This window comes from Chlorocebus sabaeus, chromosome 8, assembly GCF_047675955.1.
Source record: "Chlorocebus sabaeus isolate Y175 chromosome 8, mChlSab1.0.hap1, whole genome shotgun sequence".
Taxonomy (NCBI): Eukaryota; Metazoa; Chordata; class Mammalia; order Primates; family Cercopithecidae; genus Chlorocebus; species Chlorocebus sabaeus.
In genome coordinates, this window is record NC_132911.1 from 105,979,435 (window position 1) to 106,001,077 (window position 21,643).

The window sequence follows — 21,643 nt, forward strand, 5'->3', positions numbered from 1 at the left end:
TCCCATGTCGCCTTAGGAAAGAAAGCTTTTATTTTCTCACACCCCACGGACCTCTCAGGTATGTGGGGAAAGTTGCGCTGGGGTCCTCTGATCCCACTGACACCTCTAGACCATAGACACCCCATTCTTTTGTTACAACCCTGCTCTTTTAAGACTCACAACTCAGCTATACCTCCCTCTCCTACTCCTCATCTTGTCCTCCTGACATTACCTCTCTTTCACTGAAGACTTAAACACTTGGCTCTCAGGATCCACCCAAGATGCAAAACCCTGGACTCAGCTCCCTGATGTTCTCATCACTCATGAGCCCACCCGCTTCCCCAGCATCAAACCCCAGCCTCCTTCTCCCACACTTACCATGTTCTGAATCACCAATTCTAGCACCTCACTCTGACCACAATCTCCTCCCCTTCCAGAGCACTTGTTCACCTACTCCCCCCATCACAGTTCTTAGACTTAATCAAGACCCCCAAGTCCTCTCACTCATCTACTTTCTCCCAATCCATGAGCCTCTTCTCTTCACGTCTCTCTAGCCAGCTAAGATTCCAGAGTCCATCATATTACTAGTAGTGGCATTCCTATGAATAGCCCTAACTCTGTTCCTCATCTGCATTTTACCATACATACATACATTTTACCATACATAGAAAAATCCAGGAAAATCCCGTTATGAATGCAACAATCCAGTTTTTACATATTTGTACTCTAGCTGCTGCTAGAGAAAAACCGTACACTAAGGTAAACTGAATCTACTATGATCTCCATCCTCCACAATTGTTTCTTCACACCTTCCCTTGCTGCCCCTACCCCCACTTCCCAAGGAAGTGACCTTATCATCTCTTTCACAGAGAAATTAAGTCAACAAACAACAAGTTTACAATGTCTCTTCACTAAACTACAGACATACCCCATCACCATCCATTCACCTCCCCTAGCTTCCCTCCTGCTACAATAGGGGAAGTGTCTGAGGTCAAGCCCTCCACCTGCGCTTTCCCACCTTCTCAGGAGGCTTACATTACCTTCTCACACCTCTCTTCTTACCTTTGCCAAGATTGTCTTAATGAATTCTTATCTCAAGAATTTTTCTCAGTCGGCACAGTGGCTCACGCCTGTAATCTCAGCACTTTAGGAGGCCGAGTCTGGCAGATCACGAGGTCAAGAGATAGAGACCATCCTGACCAACGTGATGAAACCCTGTCTCTACTAAAAATACAAATTCGCTGGGCGTGGTGGTGCATGCCTGTAGTCCTAGCTACCCGGGAGGCTGAGGCAGGAGAATCGCTTGAATCCAGGAGGTGGAGGTTGCAGTGAGCTGGGATTGTGCCACTGCATTCCAGCCTGGCGACAGAGCGAGACTCTGTCTCAAAAAAAAAAAAAAGAAAAAGAAAAAAAAAAGAAATTTTCTCAATTCCAACCTTATTTTGGGGGTTTACAATCAGCCTGCTTTTTCAACCCTGCAGGGTACTTAATTTTTTGTCTCTTGATTTCCTTTTGGTTTTTCTTACAAACTTACTAATTGTTTCCTGAGCTCATCTCTTTCTTGTAATTCTTTGAGGAAAGTACCAATAATTTCCAGCACTCTTTGTGACATGTCTTCTATATGTCCTCCGGATCCATTTTCCACCCTACTCTTGGAGGCTGATCTGTAAGGATGGCATCAAGCTCCCTTGCCCTCTTGTGCCTAGTTGGTTTTGGCTAATGGGGAGCCATTGAAGGAAATAGGAGGCAAGAGGAACAAGGTGAGAGTATTTATTTTCTGGCTCCTTCTCAGCAAAGTTGCCTTAGGCTTGCTGTCTCCTTTAAATAAAGATCACATCTTATCCGTAATTCTCTCCCTCTGGTTTAACTGCTCCCTCAAGCTTAACTCCTTGAATGCAGGGGTGGTAACAGCCCTGTAATTAATTGGTAGCCCCATGCACTACACTATTTCCTACGGTTTCCTGTCCATAACTTTCTAAATTGTCCTTTTGCCAAACTTTTGAATTACCCTAACTTGAATTGCCATCTGTTTCTTGCTGACCCTGATACTCACATAAATACCCTGATTATTTCCACTTACTTTTTTTTTTTTTTCTTCCAGGGATCAACTTCTGTTTTAACTAGAATCCTTTTGGTTGAAAATCAAGAAACATAATTTGACCTATCTTAGGCCAAAAGTAGCATTTATTACCTTGAAAATGAAACTACGCAAAGAATACAGTTGGGCCTCAGAGAGTTTAGAACTAGGACTCTCTCTAGCTTGTCTTTAGAATAAAAGCAGTTCTCTTTCTTCAGTTTCAACTAGGAAAACCCTAGGTAAGGACCTGGCCCAGTCTGGATCACATGCTTAAGCCTGTGCCCAGACAGAAGCAGTGCCTACTAGCGGATTGGCAGCCCTGGGAGAACCGCATGGTGGGAATGAGAGCAGCAGTCCCCAAAATTAAATGGCTGTTAGTCCCAGATATTTTCAATCACTCCCTGATTGTAATGACTTCACAGCAGAAAAAACACATGGGAATTTATATCTACTGCTAACTTCTTAAGTTCTAGATTTGGGGCTCTTATATTGTCAAAGTTTTCTACGAACTCTGAGAATATCTCTATGTGTGCAAAGTCCACAAAGATATGGTCACCTCTTTGGGAAACGGGGGTAGAGGTAGAGAGAGGAGGTGTGAAAAAGCAATTGTGCACAACGGAGGTCAAGTTTACCAGGAAATTGTAGTCGGATTTCCAGATAGTGCTGAGATAGGGTAATCATGAATTCGTAGAGAATCTAACTGCCTCGTTGTATGACTTTTCTTCTAGCAGCATTTGGCTGCTGGGGTGCAAATACTGGAAAAACTAAGTTGTTTCATTCAAAACAGACGTGGGGGTTTTTCTAAATTCTTCTATGTATGGTAAAAAGCAGATAAGGGACAGCGTTGAGGGTACTGGTATGAGTGCTACTACTAGTAATATGATGTTTGTAGAATCTCAGCTGGAAACAAACAGACATGAAGAGAGGCTTATGGATTGGGAGAAAGACAGGTGAGAGAACTGGGGATCTCATTTAATGTAAAAACTGTGGTCGGGGTGACAGTTGAACAAACCAGTATGTATTTATCTGCAGACACAAACAGTAAATATATACATTCCTTTATTAGGGTAGCCCTTGCACTTCCTCAAAAAGGAAATGGACAAAATGATGAAGCTATGATAGTTTATTTCAACATACTGAACCAAAAAAATAAGAAAACTAATTTATTTGGAAAAGAAACAAATTCTGTACATGCAGGGTTGGCTTGATTGACGATAATGTATTTCAGCAAAAAAAAAAAAAAAAAAAAAAAAAATTTAGATAGACTACACATAATAAAATTTTCTATGTACACAGTAAATAGTAAATACTTTGGTAAATGACCAGACATTTGAAAAAATGAAAACACAGTTGTAAAACAAAGTACGTAAGAATATTGTGACCTTATTTAACTGTACAAAAAGCAATCATTCTCTCCAGTCTTCCATTTTCACTTACATTTTCTTTAACAGGATTAAGCCCCAAATTGAAGGGATTAAATCCTTTCTTCCTAATCCCTCACGAATATCAGATTCTCTTTCAAATCTTTAACTGTTTACAAAGGAGCAGAGCACTTAAAGGGAAATGGTGGGAAACAAAGAGATTTCAATTCTGTGCCACTCATCCAGATTCTAATGGGGAATATTTCCCAAGTCCACTATCAATTCACACAACTTGGTTTAAAAACATAATACTTGATTGTAGGACTAATTTGGTTTTTATTTAGCCCATCTGCAGCTTTAGCATTAAAAATCAGATCCTGACATTAGCCCTTAGCTCAGTATCTACAAATGAAATTTGGGAATTATATGACAGTGATATTAGCATATTTAAATGTAAAAGGCAAAATGATTAATTTTTAAATATGCAAACTGCTACATTTTCTCAATAATCAATTCATGCACAAATAAAAAATGGCAATAGAAAAAGCAGAAAAATATGGATGTTTCTAAATAAGACAATTATAAAAATTTCATATGTTAATATCAAGACAAGACTGGAGTCAGCTTACATTGTAAGAAAAACTATTACTGTATATGACTGGACAGCAAAACCCAGTCCTGTCTAAAAGCAATGGATCAAACTGTCTTCTCAAGTCCTTCCTGGCCATATTTCTATGTGCTACAATGAAACATTTTTAATAAATGCAATCTATCATAGAACTACAAGTTTTTATGTTCCTAAATAATGAACTTAACTTTATTATAGCAATGATTTAAATACATGTGCTGTAAAAAAGAGAAAACAGTTGTAAACACACTCTTAATTTTTTTCTTTACTTGCAAGATATTTTTAAAAGATTACACAACTTCTTGATTCTTTAAGAACTAAGAACCAAAGTATTGAACATAATAAATAAATGTGCAACCTGGAGGCCTGGAAAAAGAGACAGAATACCAAATAACAAACCAGTGCATTAAAAATCCAGTATGTCAGTATTAAGACTTCTTCATCCAAATCCAGTTAGGTTTATTGCTATTATAAATAAGCTTCACATTAAGGCATCAGTCATTACCTACGAAAAAGATTTAGATTCAAAACAAGGAATATACACTGTACAACTTTTTTTCTCTCATTCTGATGTCATTACAGATATTATCAGTTTTAAATGTTAAGTTTTTGTATGGCAATATATAAATATCTTTAAACATATTACCTGAATATAGTTCAAATGTTTCTCTATATTTTGATACTTTAATTAATGTATATATTTAAAGTATATTCAATTAATGAGGAAACAGACAAAAGCAAATCAACATAGATGGCAAAGGACTAAATATGAGACATTACAACCTCTAAAAAAAAATACTGTACAGTGACGATGAGCAGATCTTGGCCAAGTCATTTAACTTCCCTGAGCCTCATTCTTTCCATCTGTAATATTTCAATTACAGTTGCTCTGTCAAGCTGTTTTGAGATCAAATTAGATGATGTAAAAAGACCTAGCAAACTGTGAAGCAATGCAAAAATTAATGGTATTATCGTAGGCCAAAAGATCTCAAATTTCTGACAGTCTCTCTAACAAATAAAGTTATGGCCTGCTCCTTTTGCATTCACTTGAGAACTCCCAGTTTTGATTAGACTGTTACGGAAAGAATGGAGCCAAAATTTATGCAAAGATAAAATCTCTAAGTTTTAGCATTCAGAACTGTATAAAGTACAGTTTGTTGGGAGTGGGAAACAACTGCTTGAAGGGGTATACAGAACACCAAATAATAATGTATTAAAAATTCAGTATTTCAGTATTAAGACTTCTTCATCCAAAGACAGGTTTAACTTTAACTAGGCTCAGGCTACCTCCTGATACTTACTAAAAACAAGTAGGGGCAGACTTCTCAAAAACCTTGGTTCCCGGCCTTTCATCAGTCTCTTCTAGAGAAACCTCCTTTCCCTCATCATTGGCTAGCATGTAGCATAGTCACATTAAAAGAACTCTCTCTTAACAACAGCTCAAGAGTTATAAAACCATAAAGAAACACAGCCAAAGTCAATTGCTGGTACATTATTCAGCCTGGCATAAATTTGAAATGATTCAATAATTCCTACCATGTTCTCCCTTTCTCAGTCCATAAGCCCTTCATCTACGTATAAATGGTTCTGGGCCAGCTTTTTCTAATCTTTGTTCTGAGGAACACTAGCTGGGTGAGATGTTAACAGGTAAAAAACATCTGTGTTAAGTATGTTGGGAATATGCAGGGCGAGATAAATTTATGTACCACACTGAACTGCTCAGTCTTTGATGTACTGACTGTACTTGCTAAAGAATGAAGTGTTCAGCATTTCCCAAACTCATCTGACCATAGAATCCCATTTTTCCCCTACAAAATATCTAGAGGGGCTAATAGTTCTTAGAATATTATTTGAAAATGCTATTCTGGCCTGATTCTAAACATTCCAGGGCTAAATCTGGCAATAATTATGTTTTTAATTTCTGAAGAAGAATCATTTTTCTTACAAGGTCAACTACCACGATAACCTCCCGGTTTCCACTCCATAAGTAGGCTTCCCAAAGCAACTAAAAACTAAATTTTCTTTACTACATACTGAGGAATTCAAAGAACTTATTCTTGCGTTAATGAGAATTAAGTTCTTTTTAAGGAGATACTTATATTCTTCCCCTAAGCATTAAAAATACAAAGATCTAATTCTAGATCCTAGGACCTAGAATCACAATTACTTTAAGGAAAAGAAAGTATTTTATTACAACATCACTGCAATTAATATTATCAACATGATAATTAGTAGTGGTGCTAACAGTAGTAGTGTTGGTTAAGCATTTATTTTTGCATCCTAATCCTCATATCCACTCTATGAATTTAGGACCTACTATTACTCCCATTTTAAAGATAAGTACACTGAGGTTTATCAAGATTAACTGACTTGCCAAGGGTCACACATTGGAGTAAGGGCAGAACCTTAAACTCACGTCTGACCCCTCACCCCATGCTCTTAACCACATAATGCCATCTTTTATTTCAGTGACAAGACAAAAGCATTTAGGCCACACTCTTGCTGTTAAACAGGAAAATTACATAAATGCAAATTGTGTGGAATAAGTTTTGGATTTCCTTTTGAGCAAACCCCCAGTCCTTTAAAGGACATACTTTAAAATTTTTTTTAAAGCAGAGGAAAATAGACTACTATTTACCAATGACAAGTTTATAGAGTTTTAAAACAAGAGGTTTTTTAAAAATCTGCATCCAAGGTGAAGACGTTATCTGTAGTTTCTGCCATAACTGCAAAACGCTGATACTCCGAAACTCGTTTCTCAAAGAAATTTGTTTTTCCTTCTAAAGAAATGTTTTCCATAAAATCAAAAGGATTTTCTGCCTGAAAAATCTAAAAAGGAAAGAAATATCATTAGACATTCTGAACAGATCAAATTACATCCCACAATAAGAGCAAAGATGACCAAAACAGAGGTCAGGTTTCTGGAAATTTGTCTAGTCAGTTACAAGATCCCATCATTCCCCTAAGACCCTGGAGGCACTCAAGGCTGACAAATCGTAAGATGACCCAAGATCGACCACTAACCTCCTCAAGAAACTCTACTAGCATCTCTGGCATTCTCATAAATAGAAAAAAACACAACTATTTCAGGAATTGAAATATTTAATACTGCCCAATTGAAAATGTTCTCACAGCTTGAGATATCCAATACACCATGAGCATTTTTCATAGGTATTACTATTAGTCACACATACATGATACTATAAAATGTTAAATTAGCAACAATCTACTGTGGTTCTAAATATGTTTCTTAGTTAATAAGAGAACAGATAATCAACAAATTGTCATTAAGGGACCGTGATCAGGGAAGACACAATAAATGTTATCCATAGTCACTAGATGTCTCCAAATAAAAAGGGGGACTATGCTAACAAGAAGCTTTTTTACTGCTTCAAAATTCAAGAAGCAAGCCCAGGCATGGTGGCTCAAGCCTGTAATCCCAGCACTTTGGGAGGCCGAGGTGGGTGGCATCACCTGAAGTCAGGAGTTCGAGACCAGCCTGACTGACATGATGAAACCCGTCTCTACTAAAAATACAAAAATTAGCTAGGCATGGTGGCAGGTGCCTGTAATCTACGCTACTCAGGAGGCTGAGGCAGGAGAACTGCTTGAACCTGAGAGGCAGAGGTTGCAGTGAGCCGAGATCACGCCATTGCACTGCAATCTGGCTGACAGAGCAAGACTCCATCTCAAAAAAAAGAAAAAGAATTCAAGAAGCAGACTTGGAGATATAGCTTGATGGAAAGTGTGGGATATTTCAGTGATTCACAAGGGTAACAGAAGAGGATTTCTCAATTTAGGAGTATCCCAGCAAAAAATATGAACACCACAGATAAACATATATTCAAGTAACCCAATTTTAAATATGGGCAGAGTGTCTAAATAGACAAACTGATACTTCTTTAAAGAGGATATACAAAATGAAAAGATGTTCAACATCACTATCCATTAGAGACAAGCAAATCAAGATCACAATGAGATATCACTTCATACCTACTCGGATGGCTATACTATTTTAAAAAACAGGTAATAAGTGTTGGTGAGGATGTGGAGGAATTGGAACCCTCATACAGGGTGGGAATATAAAATTGTGCAGCTGCTTTAGAAAACAATCTGGAGTTCTTCTAATGATTAAACATGGAGTTACCATATGACCCAGCAATTTCACTCCTAGGTGTATACTTAAGAGATATGAAAATACATCCACACAAAAATCTGTACATGAACGTTCATAGTAGCATTATTCACAATAGCTCAAAAGAGGAAACAACTTAAATGCCCATCGAATGGATAAATAAAATTTGGTATATCCATACAGTGGAATATTATTTGGTCATATAAGGGAATAAAGCACTGATACATGCTACAACATGAAGGTACCATGAAAACGTTATACTAAGGAAAGAAGAGAACCACAAAAGACCACATATTATTATGATTCCATTTGTATGAAATAGAATATACAGAAGAGGCAAATCTACAGACACAAAAATTAGATTAGTGGTTGCCGAAGACAAGGTGGGTAAGGGGAGGAAAGAGGAGTGACTGACTGCTAATAGGGATAGAGTTTCTTTTTGGGGTGATAAAAATGTTCTAAAATAGGTTGTTATGATGGTTGCACAACTCTGTGACTACGCTAAAAACTATTAATTGTACATTTTAAATGGGTGAATTGCAAGCTATATCTTTAAATAAAGCTTTAAATATCTATATATCTTTTTTCCAAAAACTCATATGCTGTGTGTGGCTGAGTGAAATTCTATGAAATTCCCCCATCAGAAATTGTATGTAAAAAGTGAGGGAATATTGGAGCTATGATACACAGCAAGATACAGTGAAAGGGCACTGAACCAACAGTCACAGACTCATTGGATTTTACAACTGAAGACTTTTCAAAAAATTAGATCTAAGTCATTCACAGCACGGACAAAGTAACCAAGACCAAACTAAATTAAATGGCTTGTTTTTGGTGGTTTCTTTGTTTTTTTTTTTTTTTTTTTGAGACAGAGTTTCAGTCTTTTTGCCCAGGTTGGGGTGCAATGGCACAATCTTGGCTTACTGCAACCTGCCTCCTGGGTTCAAGCAATTCTCTCACCTCAGCCTCCTGAGTAGCTAGGATTCTAGTCACCCACCTCCATGCCCAGCTAATTGTTGTATTTTTAGTAGAGACAGGGTTTCAACATGTTGGCCAGGCCGGTCTTCAACTCCTGACCCCAGGCGATCCACTCGCCTCGGCCTCCCAAAGTGTTGGGATTACAGGCGTGAGCCCCTGTGCCCAGCCTTATTATTTTTATTTGTAGAGATAGGGTCTTGCTATATTGCTGAAACTAGTGTGGAACTCCTGTGTCAAGCAATCCTCCTGCTTTGGCCTCCAAAGTGCTAGGATTACAGGAGTCAGCCACAACGCCCAGATCCTACAAGTTTTGATATATAGTAATCATATTGTCATTTACTTTATATTTTCAATTAACTTTTATTTTCATTTTAAATCTCATTTTAAAGGAGATATACGTATATGCAGAGAGAGACAGAGAGAGAGAGAGGGAGAAAGGGTCTCACTCTGTTGCTCAGGCTAGAGTGCCGTGGCACAATCTTAGCTCACAGCAACCTCTGCCTTCCGGGTTCAAGTGATCCTCCTAGCTCAGCCTCCCAAGTAACTAGGACTACAGGCATGCCAACATGCCTGGCTAATTTTTTGTAGAAATAGGATTTCACCATGTTGCCTACACTGGTCTCAAACTCCTAGTCTCAAGTGATTCTTCCACCTCAGCTTCCCAAAGTTCTGGGATTACAGGTGTGAGCCACTGCACCTGACCTAAAGGATATATTTTTTAATCTCTAAGTAGATGAAGCTTTTGGCAATTATTAAATCAATTTCTACTTTTATTGCATTAAAAATCTAAGGCCTCTATAATTTCTGCATTTTAGAATTTATTCAGATATTTTGAAGCCTGTGGAAAAACAAAGTTTTACATTGTGTTTAGATCTTCTTCTGCAGGAAGTGGCATGTTTTACATACCTACAGTTAGCAAGTTCCCAAAAGGAAAATCAGACCCAAGGGTCAGCAGTTTTTTAATAAGCAGCAGAACATGAACATATGGATGTGAGGATATGGTAATGGGTTAAAGAATAGCAAATTCACTATATGGCTTAAATAAGCAAATTCATTTTCTAATAACAAAAATATTGGTAAAAGTTATGAGCAAACCCAATTTCTTTTAATACACATAGTTTATAAGTTTGTTTGTTTGTTTGTTTGTTTTTTGAGACGGAGTTTCACTCTGTCGCCCAGGCTGGAGTGCAGTGGTGCGATCTCAGCTCACTGCAAGCTCCGCCTCCCAGGTTCACGCCATTCTCCTGCCTCAGCCTCCGGAGTAGCTGGGACTATAGGTGCCCGCCACCACGCCTGGCTAATTTTTTGAATTTTTAGTAGAGACGGGGTTTCACCATGTTAGCCAGGATGGTCTCAATCTCCTGACCTTGTGATCCACCCACCTCGGCCTCCCAAAGTGCTGGGATTACAGGTGTGAGGTTTATAAGTTTAAGAGATTATATTAATATAGTTATAATCTTGATTTCTCATTAATCAGTAAACAAAGACAAGATCTTGCAATAAAACGTTAAAATGTAGTTTATCTTACCAAAAAAACCTACGCCACACTTGACTCTTTAAGTACCTGGGTGGTTATCAGAATATAATTCTGCTATATCTGCTAATACAACATTAGCAAAATAGGTAATGATTACCACAGCATCATAGATTTCATAAGGATTCTCATTAAAGACAATTTAAACTTACATTTTCACGACAAGAAATCAAAATCTGTAATTTCTAATTACCATGGTATAGTACATAGTGAATTTCTGTGTTTCACTTAAGTACAAAGTGACCATCTAGTGTGAGTTTATGTGTCTAATATTATTTTAAGTGCTTTAAGTGTATCAACTCATCAACAATCCTTTGTAGTAAATATTATTACTATCTCTATTTTATAGATGAGCAAATTGAGATAGTTAAGCAACTTGCCAAAGGTCACACAGCTAGAAAGTGGTGGAACAAGGATTCAAACCCAGATAGTGTGGCTGCAGGCTCCATGTCTTAAGTAATAGGAAAATCACACGTGATGAAATTCAGGTACATTATCTCTGATAAATGACAAAAATAACTTGGATAACTCTGTTCAAAGAGTTACATTATGACAGTTAATGTCTTCCTAATAACTATTCCATATTTAAAAGTATTAACTCCCAAACTACAACATAGACACATGGAGATTTATAATATGCATACGTGAATATACATATGCATATTAAACCTAACCCCTTGAAAATAATCCTATTAAATATATAGCTGAAATTATTGCAAAATAATTTATTGAGCTTATTAGTTCTAATATTTTACCAGCCTCCTACTTCAGTTATTAATTTTAAATTTCAAAGGATTTTGTAAAACCTTGTTCATATGAAACAAGTCTCTGTCATGGACATTTAAAAAATAGAACAGTATGTTACAAATGCTTTCAGTAAAATATATTTTAGGGTCCTTGCTTTCCTATATTTTAACTAGTAGTATCACATTTTTAAACACATTACCTTTGAGAATCCAAGTTCCACAAGTAATCTGTCAGCTACAAACTCAATGTACTGTTTCATCAAAATGCAATTCATTCCAATGAGGCCAACTGGCAAGGCTTCTGTTAAAAACTCCTGGGATGAAAACAAAAACAGAATAAAGCATAAACAAAACTATAAATATGTATGTTCCAAATAGAAATAAAACTTTTGTTTTATTTCTAAGACTGATTTTGTCCAAGGAAATATATTAGGATAAATTCTTTCAATGTAGCAAATGATGTCCGTATGTTTAAAAATGGTTGGGGTATTACTATTCACATTTTTTCACGTTTTCAAAGAGCCAAAATAAATGGAAATGAACTACCAAATTACTGGATTTCTTAAAGTAGCAGATATAAGACTTGGATTTGTACGCTTTCTCAACAGAAAAAAAAAAGATACTTTGTTCTAAAATATCTGGAAAAAGATTCAAAGATGATCATCATAAAGAACATGACCATGGAAGGGAGCTGGGAAAGAGAGAAAAACTCAATTAACAAAGAAAATGAGAAAAAAGAAAGAAACAGATTTGGGGGTTGGGAGATAAAATGAGCTCTAACCATACTGAAAGACTATGTAGTGGTAAAGTGTTAAGAGGAAAAATAAAAATATATTAACCACTTGGATTGAGTTCTCAAAATGACTAAAGATACCAAAGTACATGTTATGCCTTTTTCCTCTTCCAATATACAAACTATGCCTGTTAAACTATGCGGTGTTACCAAAAAAAAAATAATAATTTTAGAATGATAAAAACACATCGTAAGTAGAACATCTAGCTCCTTCTAGTAAGAAATCTTTACATACTCTAACTTAATTGTTACTTTTCATTAATTTACTTATTCTTTCTATAAAAATTTGTGTATGCTTCAAGCTAGGTACCTCGCTACATTATTAAAAATACAAAACAAATAAAAAATCATCACTGTTCTCTAGTCACTAAAAATATAAAAATACAAAGCTACTATAATTAGCTGATTATGGCATAAAATTTGACAGAGATCAGTAAGACAGAAAAACAGCCCTGAAACAGGTTTTAGTATACATAAAACCTTAATATATAATAAAGACTGACTGAATAAAGCAAATTGTAAACTGACATAATAATTGTAATGTATCATGTACTGGCATTGTCAGATCGACCATAATAAAATTGTTGGTATTTTTATTGACCTACAAAATGACCTACAAAATTTTTACTGACCTACAAAATTTCATATGAGTCAATATAATAGTGGAACAAACATCAGAGAAAGAGAGATGTGCTAATTACACAAACTTCCTGGTTTACCTGCTCAATTTGGACAGCATCAACAATGATCTCCCTGACCCTTTCTTCTGAGGGCTTATTTACTAAGTATTGGAACATCAGGCAAGCAAAGTCACAGTGAAGTCCCTAAAAGAGAAGAAAAACGTCACTGTCAAATAACTGTTCATCAGCTATTTGCACACAGTGATGGGTCAAGCATCATATAAAGTGGTTCTAGGAATATAACGCAGAACTTCTGGAAAATGGAAGAGGGTTAATAGGACTAGGAACTTCCTTCCTTCAAATCTCATTAAATGCCAATAGAATAACTTATAACAAAAACGTTCAATGCCGGCAAATCTTAGTTCATCAACATTATAGAAAAACTAATTTATGAACAATCAATCTGCAAATAAAAGCATTTTGGAAAGGAAAATAAAGCAAGAAAGCCTGAAATGAAAATTCACTAATTTTTAAATTTCAAAAATAATTAAAGAATGATTGAAAAATAATGAGTAGTATTTAAATAACAGATTTCAAAAATACAACATTTGTAATTAAACAAGAAAGGCTCAAGATAAAAATAAATTCAGTTCCAGTGAAAATGGAAACTGACGTGGGGCTCGGTGGCTCATGCCTGTAACCTCAGCACTTTGGGAGGTCAAGATGGGCAGATTGCTTGAGTCCAGGAGTTCAAGACCAGCCTGGGCAACATGGCAAAACCCAGTCTCTACAAAAAATAAATAAATAAATAAATAGAAATAAAAAATACCAATAAGCAAATAATAAGAAAATGGAAACTGAACAACGATGAGTATCACCTGAAGCGATATAAAGCAGAGATGATCTTACAGATAACTCAACCAAAAATGAAAATAAACTTGTGAAATACCCCTGAGTATGGTTATACAAATGCAATAAATAGTATAGAATCTTACGTAATTGGAGAATAGGCCAAGGAGAGTCAACCTAAAATAATCAGGACTCCAAAACACAGAATAGATAGTATAGAGCTAAATATCAAAAAAAACAAAAAGAAAATTTCAAAAATTCAAAATGAAAAGAGAGGGAGGTCGGATATAGAAAGATGGAATTCCCAGGCCAGGCATGGTGGCTCATGTCTGTAATACAGTACTTTGGGAGGCCAAGGTGGGCAGATTCCTTGAGTTCAGGAATTTGAGACCAGCCTGGGCAACCTGACAAAACCTCATCTCTACAAAAAATACAAAAATTAGTCGGGCATGGTGGTGCATGCCTGTAGTCCCAGCTACTCAGGAGGCTGAGGCAGGAAGATCCCTTGAACCTGGGAGGTCAAGGCTGCAGTGAGCTGAGGTCATGCCACTGTACTCCAGCCTGGGTGACAGTAAGACCCTGTTTCAAAAAAAAGGAAGAAAGAAGAAATTACCATCAAGGCTGAAAGATGTTAAAGTGTTGATGAAAACTGACAGGTAACTTATTACAGAGCGCAATACCAATCAAAATCTCAATGGAATTGGTGTGTGTGTGTGTGTGTGTGCTTGTAATTTATTTTAAAAGGCTTTAGAGCAGAAAAGAAAGGAAAGTACACACAGGTTAAGTCCCAAGCGGGCACAGAGGTCAAGTGCCTAAATGGGATTGTTTTTAATTCAAAAGTTAATCTGGAAGGCTGGGCACAGGGGCTCATGCCTGTAATCCCAGTACTTTGGGAGGCCAAGGTGGGCAAATCACTTGAGCCTAGGAGTTCCAGACCAGCCTGGGCAACACAGTGAGACCCTGTGTCTACAAAAAATTTTTTTTTAATTAACTGAATGTGGTGGTACATGCATGTAGTTCCAGCTACTTAGGAGGCTGAGGTGGGAGGACTGCTTGAGCCCTGGAGGTCAAAGCTACAGTGAGCCAGGATCATGCCACTTGCACTCAGCCTGGGTGACAGAGAGACCCTGTCTCACAAAAAAAAAAAAAAGAATAGAATAAATGGACAGAATCTTGTAAGAACACTTTCAAAAGAAAAGTTTCAATATTTACCCTACAAATTATTAAAATATATGAAACTATAATAATTAAAATGGTTTGTTATAGAATAAAATCTGATAGGTCAATAAGGAAGAAAAAATAGCCATGAAACTGATTTTAGTCTAATAAAACCTTAATAGATAATAAAGAAGACAGTGCAAGTCAATGAAGAAAGGATGGATTACTTAACAAGGCAAATTGAAAAAACTTCCTAAGAGTGTTTGAAATAAAATTAAGTTAAACTCTAACTTATTATTTACTATATTATATTTATGCTAAATCCTACTTAGACTAAACAAATTCCAACTATACTAGAGAGTTAAAGGTTAAAAAACCGAGAAGAAAATATGTGTAATTAATTTATCTCTGGAAGAGGATTACATAAAATTTAAGGTTTTGTATGTTAAAAGAACAAAAATTAAAAAGCAAAGGAAAAATCGGGAAAATATATGAAATAAATATAAGCAAATGTATATTTTATATTATATTTGTGCTATAAATATAACAAATGCTATAAACGTATACTTGTTGAAAGGACCCAATCAGTCACTGTACATTGGGAATACACCAACGAACAAGCAAGCATGACCTCTTCCTTTAAGGATAATAGACTACTGAAGAAATAACCTTAAAATAGTGAGAGCACTCAGAGTTAAATAAGAAAAATGTTAATATTAAACCGGAAACAAAAGCAAAAGATAAAAGTAGGCAACTACAGAAAAAATACAAATGACTAATATCATTATGAAAAAAGTGTTCAAGTAATAAACAATGCAAATAAAACCAATAATGAAATACCAATTACCCCTATCAAATTTGCCAAACATTTAGCAAATTAATCTAAATTCTGGTAAGAGTATGGTAGAAAATGTTTATACATTGCTAGGTGGGGCTGAAAATTGTTATAAAATTACTGGAAAAAAAATCTGCAAGTATGTATGTATGCATAGCTTTATAACTTAGTAATTCTACTTTTTGTGATCAAGCTTAGGAAAATAATATAAAGGGAGGACAAAGCTCATATATATGTAAAGGTATTCATTTTACACCATAGTAAAACAAAAAACCTGGAAATAATCTAAATTTCTAATTATAAAAGTCAAATAAATGATTCATTCATTAGCTCATATATCTAACAAAACTACTATTTTCAAAAGGTGCTTAATGCCATAGAAAAATGATTGCAGTATTTTGCCAAGTGGAAAAAGAACATCTCAACTCCTAAATATATGAATGATTAAAATATGTTTATATATCTAAATTGAATTAAATGTAGAAAAAAGTCTATAAAGAAATCAACAAAACAGTAAATGTGGTTCTCTGTGTGTTGAGATTAATTTTTTATTCTCTCAATTCTCTATAACAATCCTATATGACATTTCTAACAAAAGTTATTAAATATTTAAAGACATGAAAAAGCAAAAAGTAATTATACAAAGCATTTTATGGCATTTAAAAAAATACTTTCACATACACTATTTCATGGCATTCTAACAAAATGGTTAATTTTTATAGTTGAAGAAACCAAAGTTCAGAGAAGTTAAGGATTAGCATAGGCAATAAATAAATGTTAACTGAATGGCTATAATAGCCAAAACATTGAGAACAGAAAGATAAATAAAACAAAGTCCCTGCACTAAGGAGCTTAAAGTCTAGCAGAAGAGAGAAATAAGAAGTACAATACATACTATGGACTCCAATATATGGACAGGTGCAGGTTTCAAATGGATACATAAAAGAAAGAGTGGCCAATTTCACCTAATTGATCAGGAAAGTTTTGAGATGTCTCTTCTGAGAAAGTAATCCAAAAAAGGTTAAAGAAAAAAAAAAGTGGTAAGAAAGATGGAAAGGGTATAGCAAGCAGAGGGAGACCAGGTTTAGTTACTGATTGGATGTGGCTGAAAAAGAAGAAGCAATCTAAAATGACTCCTAGATTTCAAATTAGATGACTGGAAACGAAGGATAGAGACACTCAATGAAATAGGAAAAACAGAAGGAACAACAAATTTTTGGAGAAAGATGATGAGTTTGGTTTCTGAAATAACAGGTTTGCGACACCTGGGGGAACTTCAAGGAGAAAATGTCGAACATGCACTAGCATACATGGGTTTGGCACTTAGGAAAGAATATCTGGGACAAAGGGTAGGTTTTGGGAGTTATGAGCATTTAGATGGTAGCTGATTTCATGACAGTAAATAAGATCAGCCAGGAGGGCATATACAGTGAAGGAGCAAGGCCAGCGCGGGAACCTAGGAGGACACTGATATTAAGAATGACCAGGAGGCTGAGGAGAAATGGTAAGAGACACAGGAGGAAAATGCAGTGTCTTAAAAGCAAGATGACGTGACTTCCCATTTTAATTACCAGGATACCTGTGTCACCATAGCATTTTTCAGGAGAAAGAAAAATAAATGGGCTGGGTACAGTGATTCATGCCTGTAATCCAGCACTTTGGGAGGCTGACGCAGGCAGATCGCTTGAGCCCAGGAGTTCAAGACCAGCCTGGGCAACATGGTGAAGCCCTGTCTCTAAAAAAAAAAAAATACCAAAATTAGGTCAGGTGTAGTGGCACCTGCAACAAGGGAAGGCACCTGCAACAGTCCCAGCAACGAGGAAGGCTGAAATGGGAGGACTGCTTGAGTCCAGGGAAGGCGAGGCTACACTGAGCCATGATCGTGCCACTGTACTCTAGCCTGGGTGACAGAATGAGATCCTATCTCAAAAAAAAAAAAAAAGATAGAAAAGAAAAATAGATGAACATCAAATATGAATACAAATATAGCTAGAAAAACATTCCGTTCCTTACTTCATCTCTGCTGATGAGTTCATTGGAAAAAGTGAGTCCTGGCATAAGACCTCTCTTCTTTAGCCAGAATATAGCAGCAAAAGATCCTGAGAAGAAAATTCCTTCTACAGCAGCAAAGGCCACCACTCTTTCCCCTGGGAGACATAAAATCACTTCAGTTTTTGAAATATCAGATACCGCAAACATTTGCATATATATATGCAAATATGTATATTTGATAAATTTAATATTTATTGATATATATGGTGTATATATCAATAATATATGGTAATAAATATTTATTGATATATATAGTGTATATATATCAATAAATACCATGACTGTTTGCAAAGAAACAAAATACACAAGTTAGTGCCATGGCCAAAGATCTCCATAGGAGAAAATGTGCCACCTCTACCTACTGGAGCAGAAAGGTATGCCTCCTTCAAATCCTCTGTCAGACAATGGACTTCTATAGGTCTTGGTGTCTGGACAAAGAAGGACCTTCCATACTCAAAACAACAGGTGATTTATGTGTGCCCCACACATGACTGTGAGTGCAGGTACATGCATATGTGTGCAGTATGTATACATATGTGTGTGTGTACTAGACTGGTGAGTAGAAGGTAGACTTTATGACAAGTGTCTTCCTCTGAAAGTAGGAGAGGTTAAGTTTATATTTTTAGAAACTTATGGTATCTTACAGACCATCTGCAAACATTTCAAAAACCATTGGCATGGATCTGCAATTTAAAAAAAATAGATAAGCCCAACTGAGGATAATAAGTATATCTATTAGATAAAATATCCCCATAACATAAGCAAAAGTACGTTTTCTGCTAAATACAAAAGGGCCAATTTTAAAGGTTACTCATTGTTAGGCAAGGACTTCATAGAAATCCATCTCCTATTAAGAAACTGTCTACAGTGGCAGCATATCTGTAACATTATGCAGGATGATCAGAGCTCTAACCCAAAAGGTCATTCACAAGGTGCTTATGTCACCACACTGCATATGCTTGAGAAAAGTATTTATATATGTCTAAGGAGAAAGGTTTGGTCTATTAGACTGTGAGATACAGGCAGCTGAGTGCTTGAGTGCATTACAAACCTTTTTCATAGATGACATCATGGTTTATACCTCAGTACATGTCACAGGACCACACACAAAAAAGTCACTTAATAAACAAGTCCTAGGCCGGGCGCGGTGGCTCAAGCCTGTAATCCCAGCACTTTGGGAGGCCGAGACGGGCAGATCACGAGGTCAGGAGATCGAGACCATCCTGGCTAACACGGTGAAACCCCATCTCTACTAAAAAATACAAAAAACTAGCCGTGTGAGGTGGCAGGCGCCTGTAGTCCCAGCTACTCCGGAGGCTGAGGCAGGAGAATGGCGTAAACCCGGGAGGCGGAGCTTGCAGTGAGCTGAGATCCCGCCACTGCACTCCAGCCTGGGTGACAGAGCGAGACTCCGTCTCAAAGAAATAAATAAATAAAATAAATAAATAAATAAATAAATAAACACACACACAAGTCCTGAACTGAGTCAATGGAACCTAGAGAAGTACTAGATGAGAGAAGACATTAAAATCCACTCTAGGCTAAGTGCTGCAGTGGCTCACATCTGAAATATCAGCACTTTGGTAGACCGAGGAAGGAGGATCACTTGAATGCAGGAGTTAGAGACCAGCCTGGGCAACATAGCAAAACACCATCTCCACAAAAAATTTAAAAATTAGCTGGGTGTGGTGGTGCACACCTGTAGTCACAGCTACCCGGGAGGTTGATGTGGGAGGAATGCTTGAGCCCAGGAGGTCAAGGCTGCAGTGCGCTATGATCACACCACTGCACTCCAGCTGGGCGACAGAGTGAGCCCATTTCAAAAATCATCATCAGCATAATCACTATTCTTAAGATAGAGACTTGTCATTAGTTTAACATATAACTTACTGTATCTTTTATCTTACTATTAAGATAACTTATAGTTATTGATACGTTTTTTCATTGACATTAAGGTAACATCAAAAGGATAATTATCTGTAAGGGAAGTAGACTATAATTAAATACAAACGTGAATAAAAGAAAAATTGATATTTTTATTTTTATTAGAGAGTGGGGTCTTCCTCTTGTCACCCAGGCTGTAGTGCAATGGTGCATTAATGGTTCAAACAGTCTCAAACTCCTGGGCTCAAACAATGCTCTCACCTCAGCCTCTGATGTAGCTGGGACTACAGGCGTGCGTCACCATACCTGGCTAATTTTTTTATTTCTTTAAAGAGCTAAGGTCTCTCTACGTCGCCCTGGCTGGTTTGAACTTCTGGCTCAAGCCATCCTCCCATCCCAGCCTCACAAGTAGCTGGGATTATAGGCACAAGCCACCGTGCCTAGTGGAAAATTGGTATTGTAACCATGCTATACATTCATGTGAATACTAAAGAATGAAAATCATAACATAGTTATAGAAGGCTATTCTTTTTTGGAGAAGATTAAAGGATTACAGGTGGCACATTTTACAATTTTTTGAGATATATGTGAAATAAAAAGAGGGTTCCGGAACATTTCTCCTAAAAACTATAGTGAATGTAAAGGCCTCATGATTCACTTTAAAGAGGGGAAGGTTGGATATATTTTTAAGATACAGCTGACCTCTATGGTGGCAATGTACTAAGATTGTGTAGTTAATATTTTTTGAGGCTTGAAATAAAATTTCATTACATATATTAAGTTTTAATCTATATATTTTAAAGTTCTTTAAAAATATTTTAAAAATTAAACAAGATGTCTCAATTTTTAAAAATCTATACAGATATATAATAAGGAAAATTTTTGCTCTATAGGAATTGAATCTTGTTATAACATAAACTTTCAAACTAATAATTTTTAAAGAAATATTCTTAGTTTCTCTTTAGCTAAAAATAAAGGCTTATAAGAGTCTGGATATAACGAAAGAATAGCTGCTATGCTGGATCTTAGTGCAAAAGGCACTAAGAAGGTCACCAAAAATGTTAGGCAAAACCCTAAGCCAGATGAAAGAGCTGTCCTTGTCAACTTATAGCTACTAACGGTGCAGATAGCCCAATCAATTCATAAAATAGCACTTCCTCAGCTGGTTAAAGGAAAGTAACAGTGTGCAGCAAAGCAAGGCGATATTTCCATGTTACTGTCTTTTAGCTCCACGCCCAAAAACGAGAGTCACCAATGCACTCTTCACCCTTTCCCCTTTCCCTCTTCCACTCTACATTCATTCAACTCCCGCTCCACAATTTTAGAACATGTTCTTTCCTCTGAGACCCTAAATTAGAACCCAAAATGGGGTTTCCCTTGAGATTAAGTAATATGAAGAATCTAGCTGGAGTCCTCATGTAGTTACATAGTGACTGCCAGCCTTCTCTGTTTTCTCTATTTCTAGGTTGTCCTTCTTGGGTAGTTCATGCAATACATGCTTTCTGCGGGCCTGCTCATCATTTTTCATCACTACTTGTCCATACTAGTATTTTCAGTGTATATGGAACATTCTGCCTTTTCCCTTCTTTTTTCTCTAAAGCCAGCATTTCCCATAGTGTTTCTGAAGCTCCGTGTGAGGGAATCAACTGAATACAAAAATGCAGATTTCTCAGTCCCAGCTGGGCCTCCTACATCACTTTTGGCAGGATTCTTAAGAGTTTTTCCACAAATTCTCCAGATGATTTTTACATATATTGAGAACCAGTGCTTTTCTCATTCCTATTTAATTTTTTTTTGAGTCTGGGTCTTGCTCTGTCACCCAGGCTGGAGCACAGTGGATCATAGCTCACTGTAGCCTCAAACACCTGGGCTTAAGTGGTCCTCCTCCCTCAGCCTCCCAAGTAGCAGGGTTACAGATGCATGCCACCATACCTGGCTAGTTTTTAAATTTGTTGTAGAGATGGGGGTCTTGCTTTGTTGCCCAGACTGGTCTTAAACTGCTGGCCTCAAGTGA

General features: G+C 36.6%; 1 protein-coding gene across 1 annotated transcript in view; it reads right to left on the reverse strand.

Moving 5' to 3' along the window:
• Positions 1 to 3,164: 3,164 nt before the first annotated feature.
• Positions 3,165 to 21,643, reverse strand: part of RRM2B (ribonucleotide reductase regulatory TP53 inducible subunit M2B) — a 36,787-nt gene continuing 18,308 nt past the window's right edge. The window contains 4 exon segments of the mRNA XM_038000225.2: positions 3,165 to 6,874; positions 11,639 to 11,752; positions 12,951 to 13,055; positions 17,707 to 17,840. Of these exon segments, the coding sequence (XP_037856153.1) occupies positions 6,722 to 6,874; positions 11,639 to 11,752; positions 12,951 to 13,055; positions 17,707 to 17,840 (506 nt within the window). The 3' untranslated portion in view covers positions 3,165 to 6,721.